This window comes from Piliocolobus tephrosceles, chromosome 16 (genome assembly GCF_002776525.5).
Source record: "Piliocolobus tephrosceles isolate RC106 chromosome 16, ASM277652v3, whole genome shotgun sequence".
Taxonomy (NCBI): domain Eukaryota; kingdom Metazoa; phylum Chordata; class Mammalia; order Primates; family Cercopithecidae; genus Piliocolobus; species Piliocolobus tephrosceles.
In genome coordinates this window covers 52,687,585-52,698,863 of record NC_045449.1, presented here as the reverse complement: position 1 = coordinate 52,698,863, position 11,279 = coordinate 52,687,585, and the positions used below count along the sequence as shown (strand labels likewise).

The following is an 11,279-nucleotide window of genomic DNA, read 5'->3' as shown; positions in this document are numbered from 1 at the left end:
AAGTGCTGGGATTACAGGCTTGAGCCACCGCGCCCGGCCGGAAACCCCATCTCTACAAAAAATACAAAAATTAGCTGGGCGTAGTGGCGTGCAGCTGTGGTCCCAGCTACTCGGAGGCTGAGGCAGGAGGATCGCTGGAGCCTGGGAAATCGAGGCTTCAGTGAGCTGTGATGGTACCATTGCACTCCAGCCTGGGTGACATGGTGAGACCCTGAAAGAAAAAATTAGATGGATGTAATGGCGCGCACCTGTAGTGCTAGCTACCTGGGAGGTTGAAGTGGGAGGATCGCTTGAACCCAGGAGTTCAAGGTTATTAGTGAGCTATGACTGTGCCACTGCACTGTAGCCTGGCAGACACAATGAGATTCTGTCTCAAAATAAATGAATAAGACAAAAAAGTAGGCCGGGCGCGGTGGCTCAAGCCTGTAATCCCAGCACTTTGGGAGGCCGAGGCGGGTGGATCACGAGGTAAAAATAGAAAAAATTAGCCGGACGTGGTGGCGGGCGCCTGTAGTCCCAGCTATTCGGAGGCTGAGGCGGGAGAATGGCGTGAACCCGGGAGGCGGAGCTTGCAGTGAGCTGAGATCCGGCCACTGCACTCCAGCCTTGGTGACACAGCGAGACTCCGTCTCAAAAAAAAAAAAAAAAAAAGACAAAAAAGTAAAGATGAACATTCTGGTATTTATTTTTCTAGACTTCTTTTTGTTTTCTTTCTTTTTTTCTTTTTTAGACTGAGTCTCGCTCTGTTACCAGGCTGGAGTGCAGTGGTGCAATCTCGGCTCGTTGCAATCTCCACCTCCTGGGTTCAAGCGATTCTCCTGCCTCAGCCTCCTGAGTAGCTGGGACCACAGGCATGTGCCACCACACCCGACTAATTTTTTGTATTTTTAGTAGAGATGGGGTTTCACCATATTAGCCAAGATTGTCTCGATCTCCTGACCTCATGCCCACCTTGGCCTCCCAAAGTGCTGGGATTAAAGGTGTGAGTCTCTCTATGTTGCCCGGGCTGGCCTTGAACTCCTAGGGTCAATGAATTCTCCCTTTTGAGCCTCCCAAGTAGATAGGACTATAGGCATGTGCCACCATTCCACCATGCCTGGTTAGGCTTTCTTTTTTTTTTTTTTTGAGACAGGATCTCACTTTTTCACCCAGGCTGGAGTGCAGTGGTGTGTTCTTAGCTCACCTCTCCGGCTCAAGCTATCCTCCCACCTTAGCCCCCCAGCGTGAACACAGGTCTGGCTTTTTTTTTTTTTTTTTTTTTTCTGGGGGACAGAGTCTCGCTCTGCCACCCAGGCTGGAGTGCAGTGGCCGGATCTCAGCTCACTGCAAGCTCCACCTCCCGGGTTTACGCCATTCTCCTGCCTCAGCCTCCCGAGTAGCTGGGACTACAGGCGCCTGCCACCTCACCCGGCTAGTTTTTTGTATTTTTTTTAGTAGAGACAGGGTTTCACCATGTTAGCCAGGATGGTCTCGATCTCCTGACCTCGTGATCCGCCCATCTCGGCCTCCCAAAGTGCTGGGATTACAGGCTTGAGCCACCGCGCCCGGCCAGGTCTGGCTTTTTGATATACACATATACACATATACTCAGGCATATGAATCTAGTTTGTTGTTTTTATAATAATGGAACAATTCAGTAATGCTTGCTTGAGTCCTGATTTCCAAGAAAACAATATATCACGGGCATCTTTTCAGGTTGGTGTAGACCTATACAATGTTTATTCTTCTTTTTTATTTTTTATTTTTTGTTTTTGAGACAGAGTCTCACTCTGTCGCCCAGGCTGGAGTGCAGCGGCATGATCTCCCCTCACTGTAACATCTGCTGCCTGGGTTCACGCCATTCTCCTGCCGCAGCCTCCCAAGTAGCTGGGACTATAGGCGCCCGCCACCACACCCATCTATTTTTTTTTGTATTTTTAGTAGAGACGGGGTTTCACTGTGTTAGCCAGGCTGGTCTCAATCTCCTGACCTCGTGATCAGCCCACCTCGGCCTCCCAAAGTGCTAGGATTACAGGCGTGAGCCACTGCGCCTGGCCTCTTCTTTTTAAAAATAGAGACAGTGTCTTGCATGTTGCCCAGGCTGGTCTTGAACTCCTGGGCTCAAGCAATCCTCCCGCCTCAGCTTCCCAAATGCTGGGATTGATTATAGGCACGAGCCAATGAGCCTGGCCCCTATAAAACTTTTTTGTTTGCTTGTTTGTTTTAAGGCAGAGTTTCATTCTTGTTGCCCAGGCTGGAGTGCAATGGCACAATCTTGGCTCACTGCAACCTCTGCTTCCTGGATTCAAAGGATTCTACTGTCTCAGCCTCCTGAGTACATGGGATTACAGGTGCCTGCCACCCCATTCGGCTAATTTTTTGTATTTTTAGTAGAGACGAGGTTTTACCATATTGGCCAGGCTGGTCTTGAACTCCTGACCTCAGGTGATCCGCCTGCTTCAGCCTCTCAAAGTGCTGGGATTACAGGCGTGAGCCGCCAAGCCCGGTCACCTATAAAACTTTTAATATCTGGATAATATTTTACTGAATCAATGTCTCCTGCTTTGTTTGCCAATTCCTTATTGATGGATATTTCGGTTGTTTTCAACTTTTCACATCATTACACATGATCTCATGTTCATTTTTTAACATAACAATGTTTATTTTTTTGGAATACATTTTTGTTAGTGGAATTGCTGGGTCATTAACAAATTGTCTAGGTCTAATTAAACATGTTCATACTGTGTACCAAGGGGAGATGTAACGTGGATAGCACCAAAGTCAGGGAAGTCTTTCCGGCTCCTGGTCTGCTGGTCTGCCTTTTTGAAGGCCTTGGACTGTTACAGCCATACCCTGGCCTTTCCCAGGCTTTTCTTTCCCTGGCACGGATGCAATGTGTGCGGTCAGAGATGGCGAGTTCGAGACCTGTCCGAACCATCAACCCCCAGCCAGGCCCCGCTGCAGCCGCTGCGGTGGCACTCCCAGCCCCTGGGAACTCATCCCCAGGTCCCCTCCCCGACCGCAGGAGGGCGTGTTAGGGGAGCAGCTTAGGCAGGCAACGATTGCACCATCCACGGTTTGAAAAGGAAGTCCGGGAAGCGCAAGGAGGAAACTTGTACAACCCAAAGGTTGAGTCCCAGCATCCACACTCGGCCCCTGCAACGACCCTTCCACTCCTACTCAGGTTACGATCTCTTCCCTTCCATCGCGTCTCAGCCCAACCCTATGCTGGGCAGTGGCCCTTTAAGGAGCTGTCACGATGGCGTCGCTGGCCCCGCCCGGCGGGGAGGGCCGAGAGGCAGGGGAGGGGTTGGTGGTGGTTGCGGGGGTGGGGCGGGGGGGGGGGGGGGGGGGGGGGGGGGGGGGGGGGGGGGTCTGGGTCTATTTTTAGCTTCGGGTCGGGTCACGTGACGGGAGTGACGTCTCCGAATGTTGTTGTTGGTGGCGGCGGCGAGCGGAGCCGGAGGAGCCGCCGCAAAGATGGAGGAGCCGTCGAGGAGGCGCTGCCGTCGCTGCCGCCGCCGCTGCTGCCGCCGCCGCCCGCGAAGCCGGAGCTCAAGCCGCAGCGGGTGAGCGTGCCGTCCCGGCCCAGATCCCGTCTTCCCGGCCCCTGGGACGCGAGGCGGCGCCCCCTCCGCCTTCCGTCTCTGTCTGTAGGCTCCCAGCGCGCGCGCCGAGCTCCGCGCCCCCCTTCCTTCCTCCCGGGCCCGGGTGCCAGTCGGCGCTCCCCGGGAGCGTCGCCAGCCCGGGAGCTGGGCATCGGGGGTGCTGCGCGCGCCCCTCCCTGCCCCTCCCAGACAGGGGCGCCTTCCCTGCAGGTAAGGGAGGGGCCCGCCTTCTCGCGCCCCCAAATGGCTCGTTGACCGGCCGGGGTTGTCAGATTTGCCCCTTCCCTGGCTGCGCATGTTGCGTTGCAGAGCCATTTGAGCCCTGCACCCGGATTCTGTGCAGACCCTCTTCGCTGGACACCCCTTTCTTGGTACTCTGAGATGAGGTGTGCTGCCCACCCAGAGCGCTTCTCCCCATAGCTACGAACGCATCTTTGATTTTATGTCCTTGACTTGTGTGCATGAGGAGGGGGACTGCGGAGTCCACCTTACTTCTCTCTCCATTATTCTCACCCCGTCTCCTCTGAGGCGTTACTGCGTTTGTTCCCACCCTCTTCTCCTGTCTGACACCCTGGAGCCAGGATGCGAGAGCGAGGAGATGAAATGGTGCTCCCCCCCCAACCCCTTCTTGTCTGGGGTGGATGCCTCCCATTTTTCATCCCGGGTCTGTATCTCATGGAAGCGGGAGCACTACCAGTGTCTTGTTAACTTGGGGGAGTCAGCTTCTCCACCCCACCCTTCCCTGGGGCCCTGGGGAAGATGAGAAGTGGCTGGGTGTAATTAATTAATCTGGGAGCCTGGTGGGGGCTGTTGGAGTGGAGAGGTTGGGTGCTTCCTTTGGGAGAGGAGATGACCACCTGATACCCCTGACTGATACCCCTTCTGAGATGAGGTGTGTCCCTAAAGAGGAAAGGTAACAGCTGCAGTTGCTTTTAGGAGGGTGCAAAAGGGACCCATCTCTCTTGTCAGTGACTACCATGCTTTTGGGACCTGGAATTAGATTTGGAGCTTGGGGAGGTGGTGATGATTTGGTTCAGTGTCCAACTGGGAAGGGAGGATGGAGCCAGATTATGGGAACAAAAGGAGGTTGGGGGGAGGGTGAGATCCAGGAGTCTTGGTCAGAGGGACCCCTGGCCAGATTGCCTTGCAGGATTGCAGCCTGGGTCTGGGTCCTGCCTTCGGCCTCCTCTTAGGTTCAGAGGATGTAGGCAGGCAGGGATGGTCTTCAGTCTCCCAAGTCCTAGGCACACTGAGCCTATGCTGGCTGTTGAGCTGCTGGGCTGGCTGGGCTGGATGGTGGATGAGCCATGTTGGGGACTGCCTGTTCTTCATTCCAGTCTTCCCTCCTTCCTCTCCCTTCCTAAACACAAAGCTTGGGGAGATCTTGGTTTGTCTCCTTCCTCTTTTCTTGACTCCTCTCTTTGCCCTCTCTTCACTTGAACTTGGATCTGGGCTTTCTTGACGAGGCAGTAGGGGTCTCTCTGAGTTAGAGAAATGGGCTCCCAGCATCTCCACTCTGTCCTGGGAATGTGGGCATGCCGGAGACCAGAGAGACAGATCTCAGGCGCGGGTTACTTGGGGGCAAGGATGGAGGAAATGTTAGTTCTGTGCCAGCCTCCCCTTCTTCTCCAATATCTCCTCCTACTTTGGCTGGATCGTGTAATTTGGAGGGGGGCAGCAGTTTCACATGCCCCACCCACCCCAAGTAGCTCCAGAGACAAAGGTTTGCTTTCCCTTCTCTAGGGGTGGCATCTTAACTGTGTGTTTAGAAATGGGGCCTGGGAATGTTGGGGGGTGTCATTTGTGTTCCCGCATAGTGGGGGAGGGGGATCAGCTATAGGAGCTGGGGGTAGTGCGGTCGGTGCTAAAGTACCAGCTGCTCTTTAATAATTAATTCTTCCTACTCACATCCCTTTGAGGAGGGATGTCTGGAACACAGCATCAGGCTCAGCCAGCCTGCTAGAGGACGCACTCCTGTTGGTGGCGGTGGTGGGGGGAGGGGGAGACAGCAAGGGGGGGGTGGTTCTTGGCATTTTTGGAGCACTGTAGCTTGCTCATGAATGAAAACCTGATGCAGCCAGTGAGGGGGCCTATTGTAGCTGACTTTAGCTAATTAAACTTTCTCTGCCTTTCTTCTTCCCTATCCCACCTCACCCCAGGCCCAGCCCCAGCCCTTTCTTGAATGGGGACCCTGTCTGGTAGTGCTGGGAAGAGGGTATCATTCTGCCTGAGGTTTTAGGGCAGACAGACCCTGTCTTCTGCCCTCTGCCTCCGCCTCCTCCCTTCCTCCCCTCTCACCCCCCCCCCCCCTTTTTTTTTTTTTTTTTTTTTCTAGAAATAGCAGCCTCCTCCATCTGGCTTGTGCAGATGCCTGGAGCTGCGTCTGAGCAGACAAACAGAAATGGGCCGATTGCAAAAATGAATTTGTCAGCCTGGTGCCTTTTTTCCTTCCCTGTCACCCTCCCCCTTTCCCTGGTTTGGGGCCTGGACATCCGACTCTGCCACCTTTCATGGCTCTGATCCTTCTGGTTTTCTGTTGGCATAGCTTGGGGGAGGCACTAGGCAACAGAAGCCCTCGGAGGCTGAGGAAAGTGGTAGGCTGTGGCCATGGTCAGGAAGGGTCAAGATAAGTTCCTAGTGCCTTTGACCTTTGGGTGGGATGTCTTGGCTTGTAACTTTTTTTTTTTTTTTTTTTGAGACGGAATTTCACTCTTATTGCCTAGGCTGGAGTGCAGTGGCGCAATCTTGGCTCACCACAACCTCTGCTTCTGGGTTCAAGTAATTCTCCTGCCTCAGCCTCCTGAGTAGCTGGGATTACAGGCATGCACCACTATGCCCGGCCAATTTTGTATTTTTTTAGTAGAGACAGGATTTCTCCATTTTGATCAGGCTGGTCTGGAACTCCTGACCTCGGGTGATCTGCCCGCCTTGGCCTCCCAAAGTGCTGGGATTACAGGTGTGAGCCACCGTGCCTGGCCGGTTTGTAACTTTTTGATGAGGTTGTTGAGGTAGAGTGAAACAATCTCAGACTCCCAAGACTTGGTTCACACTGCTTGACCCTGTCACCTATGACCTAGGGGGTGCCCTGGCCTGGGGCCAGAGCAGGTGTGTTGGGAGGGGTTGCATGGTGGTACTGGAGTCCAGGTTCCAGAGAGGGTCTCCAAGGGACACCTGACTCCCCAGTAAATTTGACGGAGTTGTTCGAGCGACAAGATCGCTACAGGTTAACATTGTGAACCTATGGCCTTTGGAGCATTGCATTGTACCATGTGCCCCTCACTTGTCTGTCCTCCTCCTCCCACCCTTTGCCAGAGTTTGGGGTTTCCGCCCTACTTCCTCAGGCTTAGCCCTGAGCTTGTAGGGTGAGATGCAGCCCGTTTCCTTCGTTCATCTTAGCCCGGCTGTCTTGGCTGGATGTGGGAGGTGGTTTTGGATCCTGGAGTAGGGTAGGGGTCTGTCTGGAAGAAAGAGTTGGTGTGAGGTAGTGGGGCAGGACGCTTGGGGTGGGCAAGGGGTCTGCCTACTTATGATGTCCTGGAAGTTGGGCCGCTCCCTGGTTTGGCATCCAAATGTTAAGTCATCTGGGACACAGCTCCTGGTCCCTGACTGCCTGCTGAGACCCAACGGATTTCTCTGGCAGATGTAGGAACAAACAGCTCAGGTTTTAAACATCAGACTCCCCTTCTCCCCTTCATGCCCCACCCCAGACAAGAATCTGTGCTTGTCCCAATCAGACCGTGAACACTGCTTTGTTTCTCAGGGAGGCCCAGCCTGTGGCTCTGGTTCACTTGGGAGACTTGATGGGGGTGTTGGCAGACACTCTTTACAGGTGGACAGGGGCCCAGGGATCCTGCTGAATTTTATAGGATGGGGAGGAGTAGATGTAGCTGAGTCCTGAGCCCACCATGAATTCAAGGAGCTACTTCCTTCCTCTTCTGCCTCAGGGGTGAGGATCAGTGCCTTTAAGACCCAGAGAGACAGTGGGTAGGTTAGGATGATGGGGGCTGGGGGCTAAGCTTAATCTGGTTTCTGTGCCACTTGGGGCTGTGCCCCTTCTGAGCACCTTGTTGTGGAGGTGCCTCTGAATGTGGAGATGGGCTGGGCTACTCAGGCTTCTGGGAATCGTGGGAATTTCTGAACCTGTGTTCCCCAGCCCACGGGAAAGGGTGTGAGCGGGACTGGGCGCCAGCCCTGGTGTGGGTGCAGGCTGAACTGCCTGCCCACGTGGGCCCTGCCAGAGCACCAGCAGCCCTACCTGCCACATTCCTGAGCTTGGCCTCAGCCCTGCCTGCGTAGCCTTTTTTGTCCTAATCCCATACCTGTGCCTGTCAGGAGCAATTTAGCCCCTTCAACTCTGCCCCCCAATCTGAGTGTACCTTTCTCCAGCCAGAGTCCAAGCCCTGTGGGCAAGAGCAGACAGCGGCAAGCCTGGGACCTCAAGGTCTCGTGTGTGCATGCGCGCGCGTGCGCATGTGTATTCACGTTCTTGTGTTTCTGCCATAGCTGGCTTCTGGGCTCCAAATGGACCCCACCCTTGGGAATCTGATGAGAATGCAAGGCTTACTGAGAATTAGTCCTGCCAGGAGGTGGGGCTGTCTAGGTGGGGCAGAGCTGATTGCTGGTTCGAGGCTTAGGGAGCAGAGTTAGGGCTTAAACTCGCAGCAGCTCACAGCCTTCTCTGATGGCTTCCTGCTACCTTGCTTTCATTGGGTATTGGAAGGCCTGCCTTCATTTGGAAGCAAATGAATGAGATCATGTCTGGGGTGGATCGTGGGCTGTTAAGGGATGGGCCAGGTGGCTGTGTGCATAGTGTCTGAGGCTTGAGGACTAACTGTGGGGGAGAGCTGGAGGAGTGGGCATGGGTTGGCAAAGCCATTGTCCTGTAATACCTCCTCCTTTACTATGCTGGCCTCAGCAGGGCTACCGCTGGGCCTTTTGTTGCTTTTGTACAAACTGGGAAAAAATCGTCCCTTGTTTTGGGTGGACTCAGCATGTCAGGCCATGGCTTGGCAGGCAGGGCACAGGCTGGATTTTATACCTCCCTAGGCCAGACCTCCTTACACAGAGCACAACCTGTACAATATACACAAAGCCCTGGGCTTGGGCCCTGCACCTGCCAGGCCAGGGGTATTAGATTTGGAATGGAGAGGTCTCTGACTTTCTCAGTTCCTGGAAAGAGAAGCTATTGTCCTGGTCTGTTGTTGAACTGGGCGAGACCAAAACGGAAGTACATCCATATTTCCAGAGTTGGGTGGCACAAGGATCAGAAAGTCGGGAGAAGACCCCTAGAGGTCCCAGCTTAGGCTGTGGAGGCTGGGATACTTTAACTTAACTTTCTCCCTTAACTTCTGCCAGGGACTCTAGATCAGCCCTGCATCTCCCCACTGCTATGGATAGAGATCAGAAGCCCCCTGCACTTTCTCCTTTGGTGCACACCTAGTACCATGGCAGGCACTGTTGGGAGTCTATAGGGTCTCCCCACCTGGCGGTAGACACTCACCTGAAAAGGGGTCTGTTGGGTTTGACCACCATAGCCATTTCCTATCCCTTGGGCTCTGGGAGCCTCATCAGTAAGATAAGAAACCAGGGTCTGGCCGGGTGCGGTGGCTCAAGCCTGTGATCCCAGCACTTTGGGAGGCCGAGACGGGCGGATCACGAGGTCAGGAGATTGAGACCATCCTGGCTAACCTGGTGAAACCCTGTCTCTACTAAAAAATACAAAAAACTAGCCGGGCGAGGTGGCGGGCGCCTGTAATCCCAGCTACTTGGGAGGCTGAGGCAGGAGAATGGCGTAAACCCGGGAGGCGGAGCTTGCAGTGAGCCGAGATCCGGCCACTGCACTCCAGCCTGGGCGACAGAGCGAGACTCCGTCTCAAAAAAAAAAAAAAAGAAAGAAAGAAACCAGGGTGTATCCAGTTCTGCTGATTTCCGCTGTGGCTGTGGGCAGGTATCCCTCCCTCTCATCCCTCTCATCCCCAGGTATAAACTGACAAGCTCCAAGGTCTCCTTCGACTCTCAGATTCCTGAGTTAGGGGCCTCTAACCCTGCTCCATCTCTCCCCAGGGATGCCGTTCTGAGTGCCTGACTGCCTCGCCCCGAAGGATGGCCTCGGATGGGCATTAGAGGCACAGCGGCCCCGGGCTCCCGTCCCGTCCGTCTGTCTGTTATCGTCTGTCTCTCTTGACATCACCGCAGCTCCACCCCCTCCTGTCCCAGCCCCCAACGCCAGCTTCCTGCAGGCCCAGAGCCGGCATGAACTCTCCCAACGAGTCGGGTAAGAGCTGGGAGGTTGGAGAAGAGCACCCTGGGGTAGCTTTGGATGCAGTGGGCTGTGTGGGTTTCCCTTTCAGGCCAGCTGACCTTTACTGTCTGATCTATAAGGGAATGAGGGGGTCAGGAGTGGAGAGGTGTTGCAAGAAAAGGCCCATGAGGTAGACCTGGGATTTGATGGATCGATGGTCCGGCCTGGTCCTGGGAAGGCAATGGGTCCTACTCTGCCCCCCATGCTTGCCCTCTCAACTTAGGGGTATTCGGCTCCACCTCCGCCTTCCCCTGCTAGCCAAGACAGGCGGGCCTGAAGCGGGAGTGTGTATCCCTGAATCTCTCTCGGCAGTCTGGGACGAAGTTGGAGGAATTTCTTTACTATAGCAGAATGCCCAGCTTCCTTTTTATGGTGGTGACTTCTTTACGTGGTGGAATGTTTGTGTTCCATACTTTTTTCTTACTGGAGGTTTACAAGGGCACTGGGCCTTAACTTCCGTGTATGGGTGCGTGGTGTTGGGTGGGAGTGGGGTGACGTGGGTAGAGGAGTCTCGGCTCTCCTCTGAGTCCAGGTAGACTGCCTCTCTTCCTCTTAGGCCATTCATATGATAGATTGCTAATCTGGGGTCTTTTACTCTGAGATTTCCTGTTCCTCTCTGCTTCTAGGACCCTGTCCAGTGCTGCCAGAAATAGTCTATTGGGGGGACTCCAGGCAGCTTGATGTGCAGCTGGTTCTGGATGTGTGCCTGTGAGGCTGTGTTCTAGTGGCCTGAGCTGGACCCTCAGCAGTTTCCCAGGAGGGTCATGGGCCGGTGTGGTCAGAGTCATGGCTGTCTCCTGCAAGGTGTTAAAGGTCCATCTTGCTCAACTTTAGCCGTCCATGGCCCATAATACACTCCATCTTTTTATGTAGGGGTGGGTGGATATTTCTCCTTTTAGAGATAGGGCAATTAGGGCCTAGGATGAATACCCATTCGCAGGATTGTACGGAAGCAGCATGAAGGAGGAATCCAGACCACCCCACATTTTCTTCCCTGTCATCCTTCCTGCAGGGTTTGCGGTTCCCCCTCAGATATTCCTGCCTCTGCCCTTGCCCTCATTCAGCCCATAGGGGCTGGGCTGGGTGGGCTGCCCGGCTTTCTTGCTTCCCCCTCTGAGACTGGATGGCGAAGGGAAAGGAGAGGCCTGGGTCCTCATCTGTCCCTCGTGCATCTCGGTTGAACGCTACCCCAGCAAGCTCAGCCATGTCAGGCAGTAGGGCCAGCTGCTTCTTTCCTCTGAGTTGTGACGCTGACCTGTCCAGGAGCCATCTCCAGTCCGTGCTTCCCGTGAGGCTGGGGTCTAACTCTTGGCCATGGGAATTGAAGCTGCCGAGAGGCATCTGTTGGTGGCTTGGAGAGGATTTTTCCCAGGTTTGGGGTTTCTTTCCCT

At 54.4% G+C, this 11,279-nt stretch overlaps 1 protein-coding gene across 11 annotated transcripts in view; it reads left to right on the top strand.

Annotated features, from left to right (window-relative positions):
- The first annotated feature begins 3,390 nt into the window (after positions 1 to 3,390).
- HDAC5 (histone deacetylase 5) overlaps positions 3,391 to 11,279 on the top strand; it is a 48,829-nt gene continuing 40,940 nt past the window's right edge. For 9 of the 11 annotated variants that reach the window (XR_003306796.1, XR_003306798.1, XR_003306797.1 and 6 more), the window contains exons 1-2: positions 3,391 to 3,548; positions 9,651 to 9,861. Coding sequence is in view for 6 of the 11 variants with exons in the window: in XM_026447649.1 (XP_026303434.1) it covers positions 9,840 to 9,861 (22 nt within the window). In the remaining 5 variants the exon portion in view is untranslated. The remainder of the gene's footprint in view (positions 3,549 to 9,650; positions 9,862 to 11,279) is intronic. The other 2 variants (XM_026447647.2, XM_026447646.2) reach the window with 1 other exon arrangement.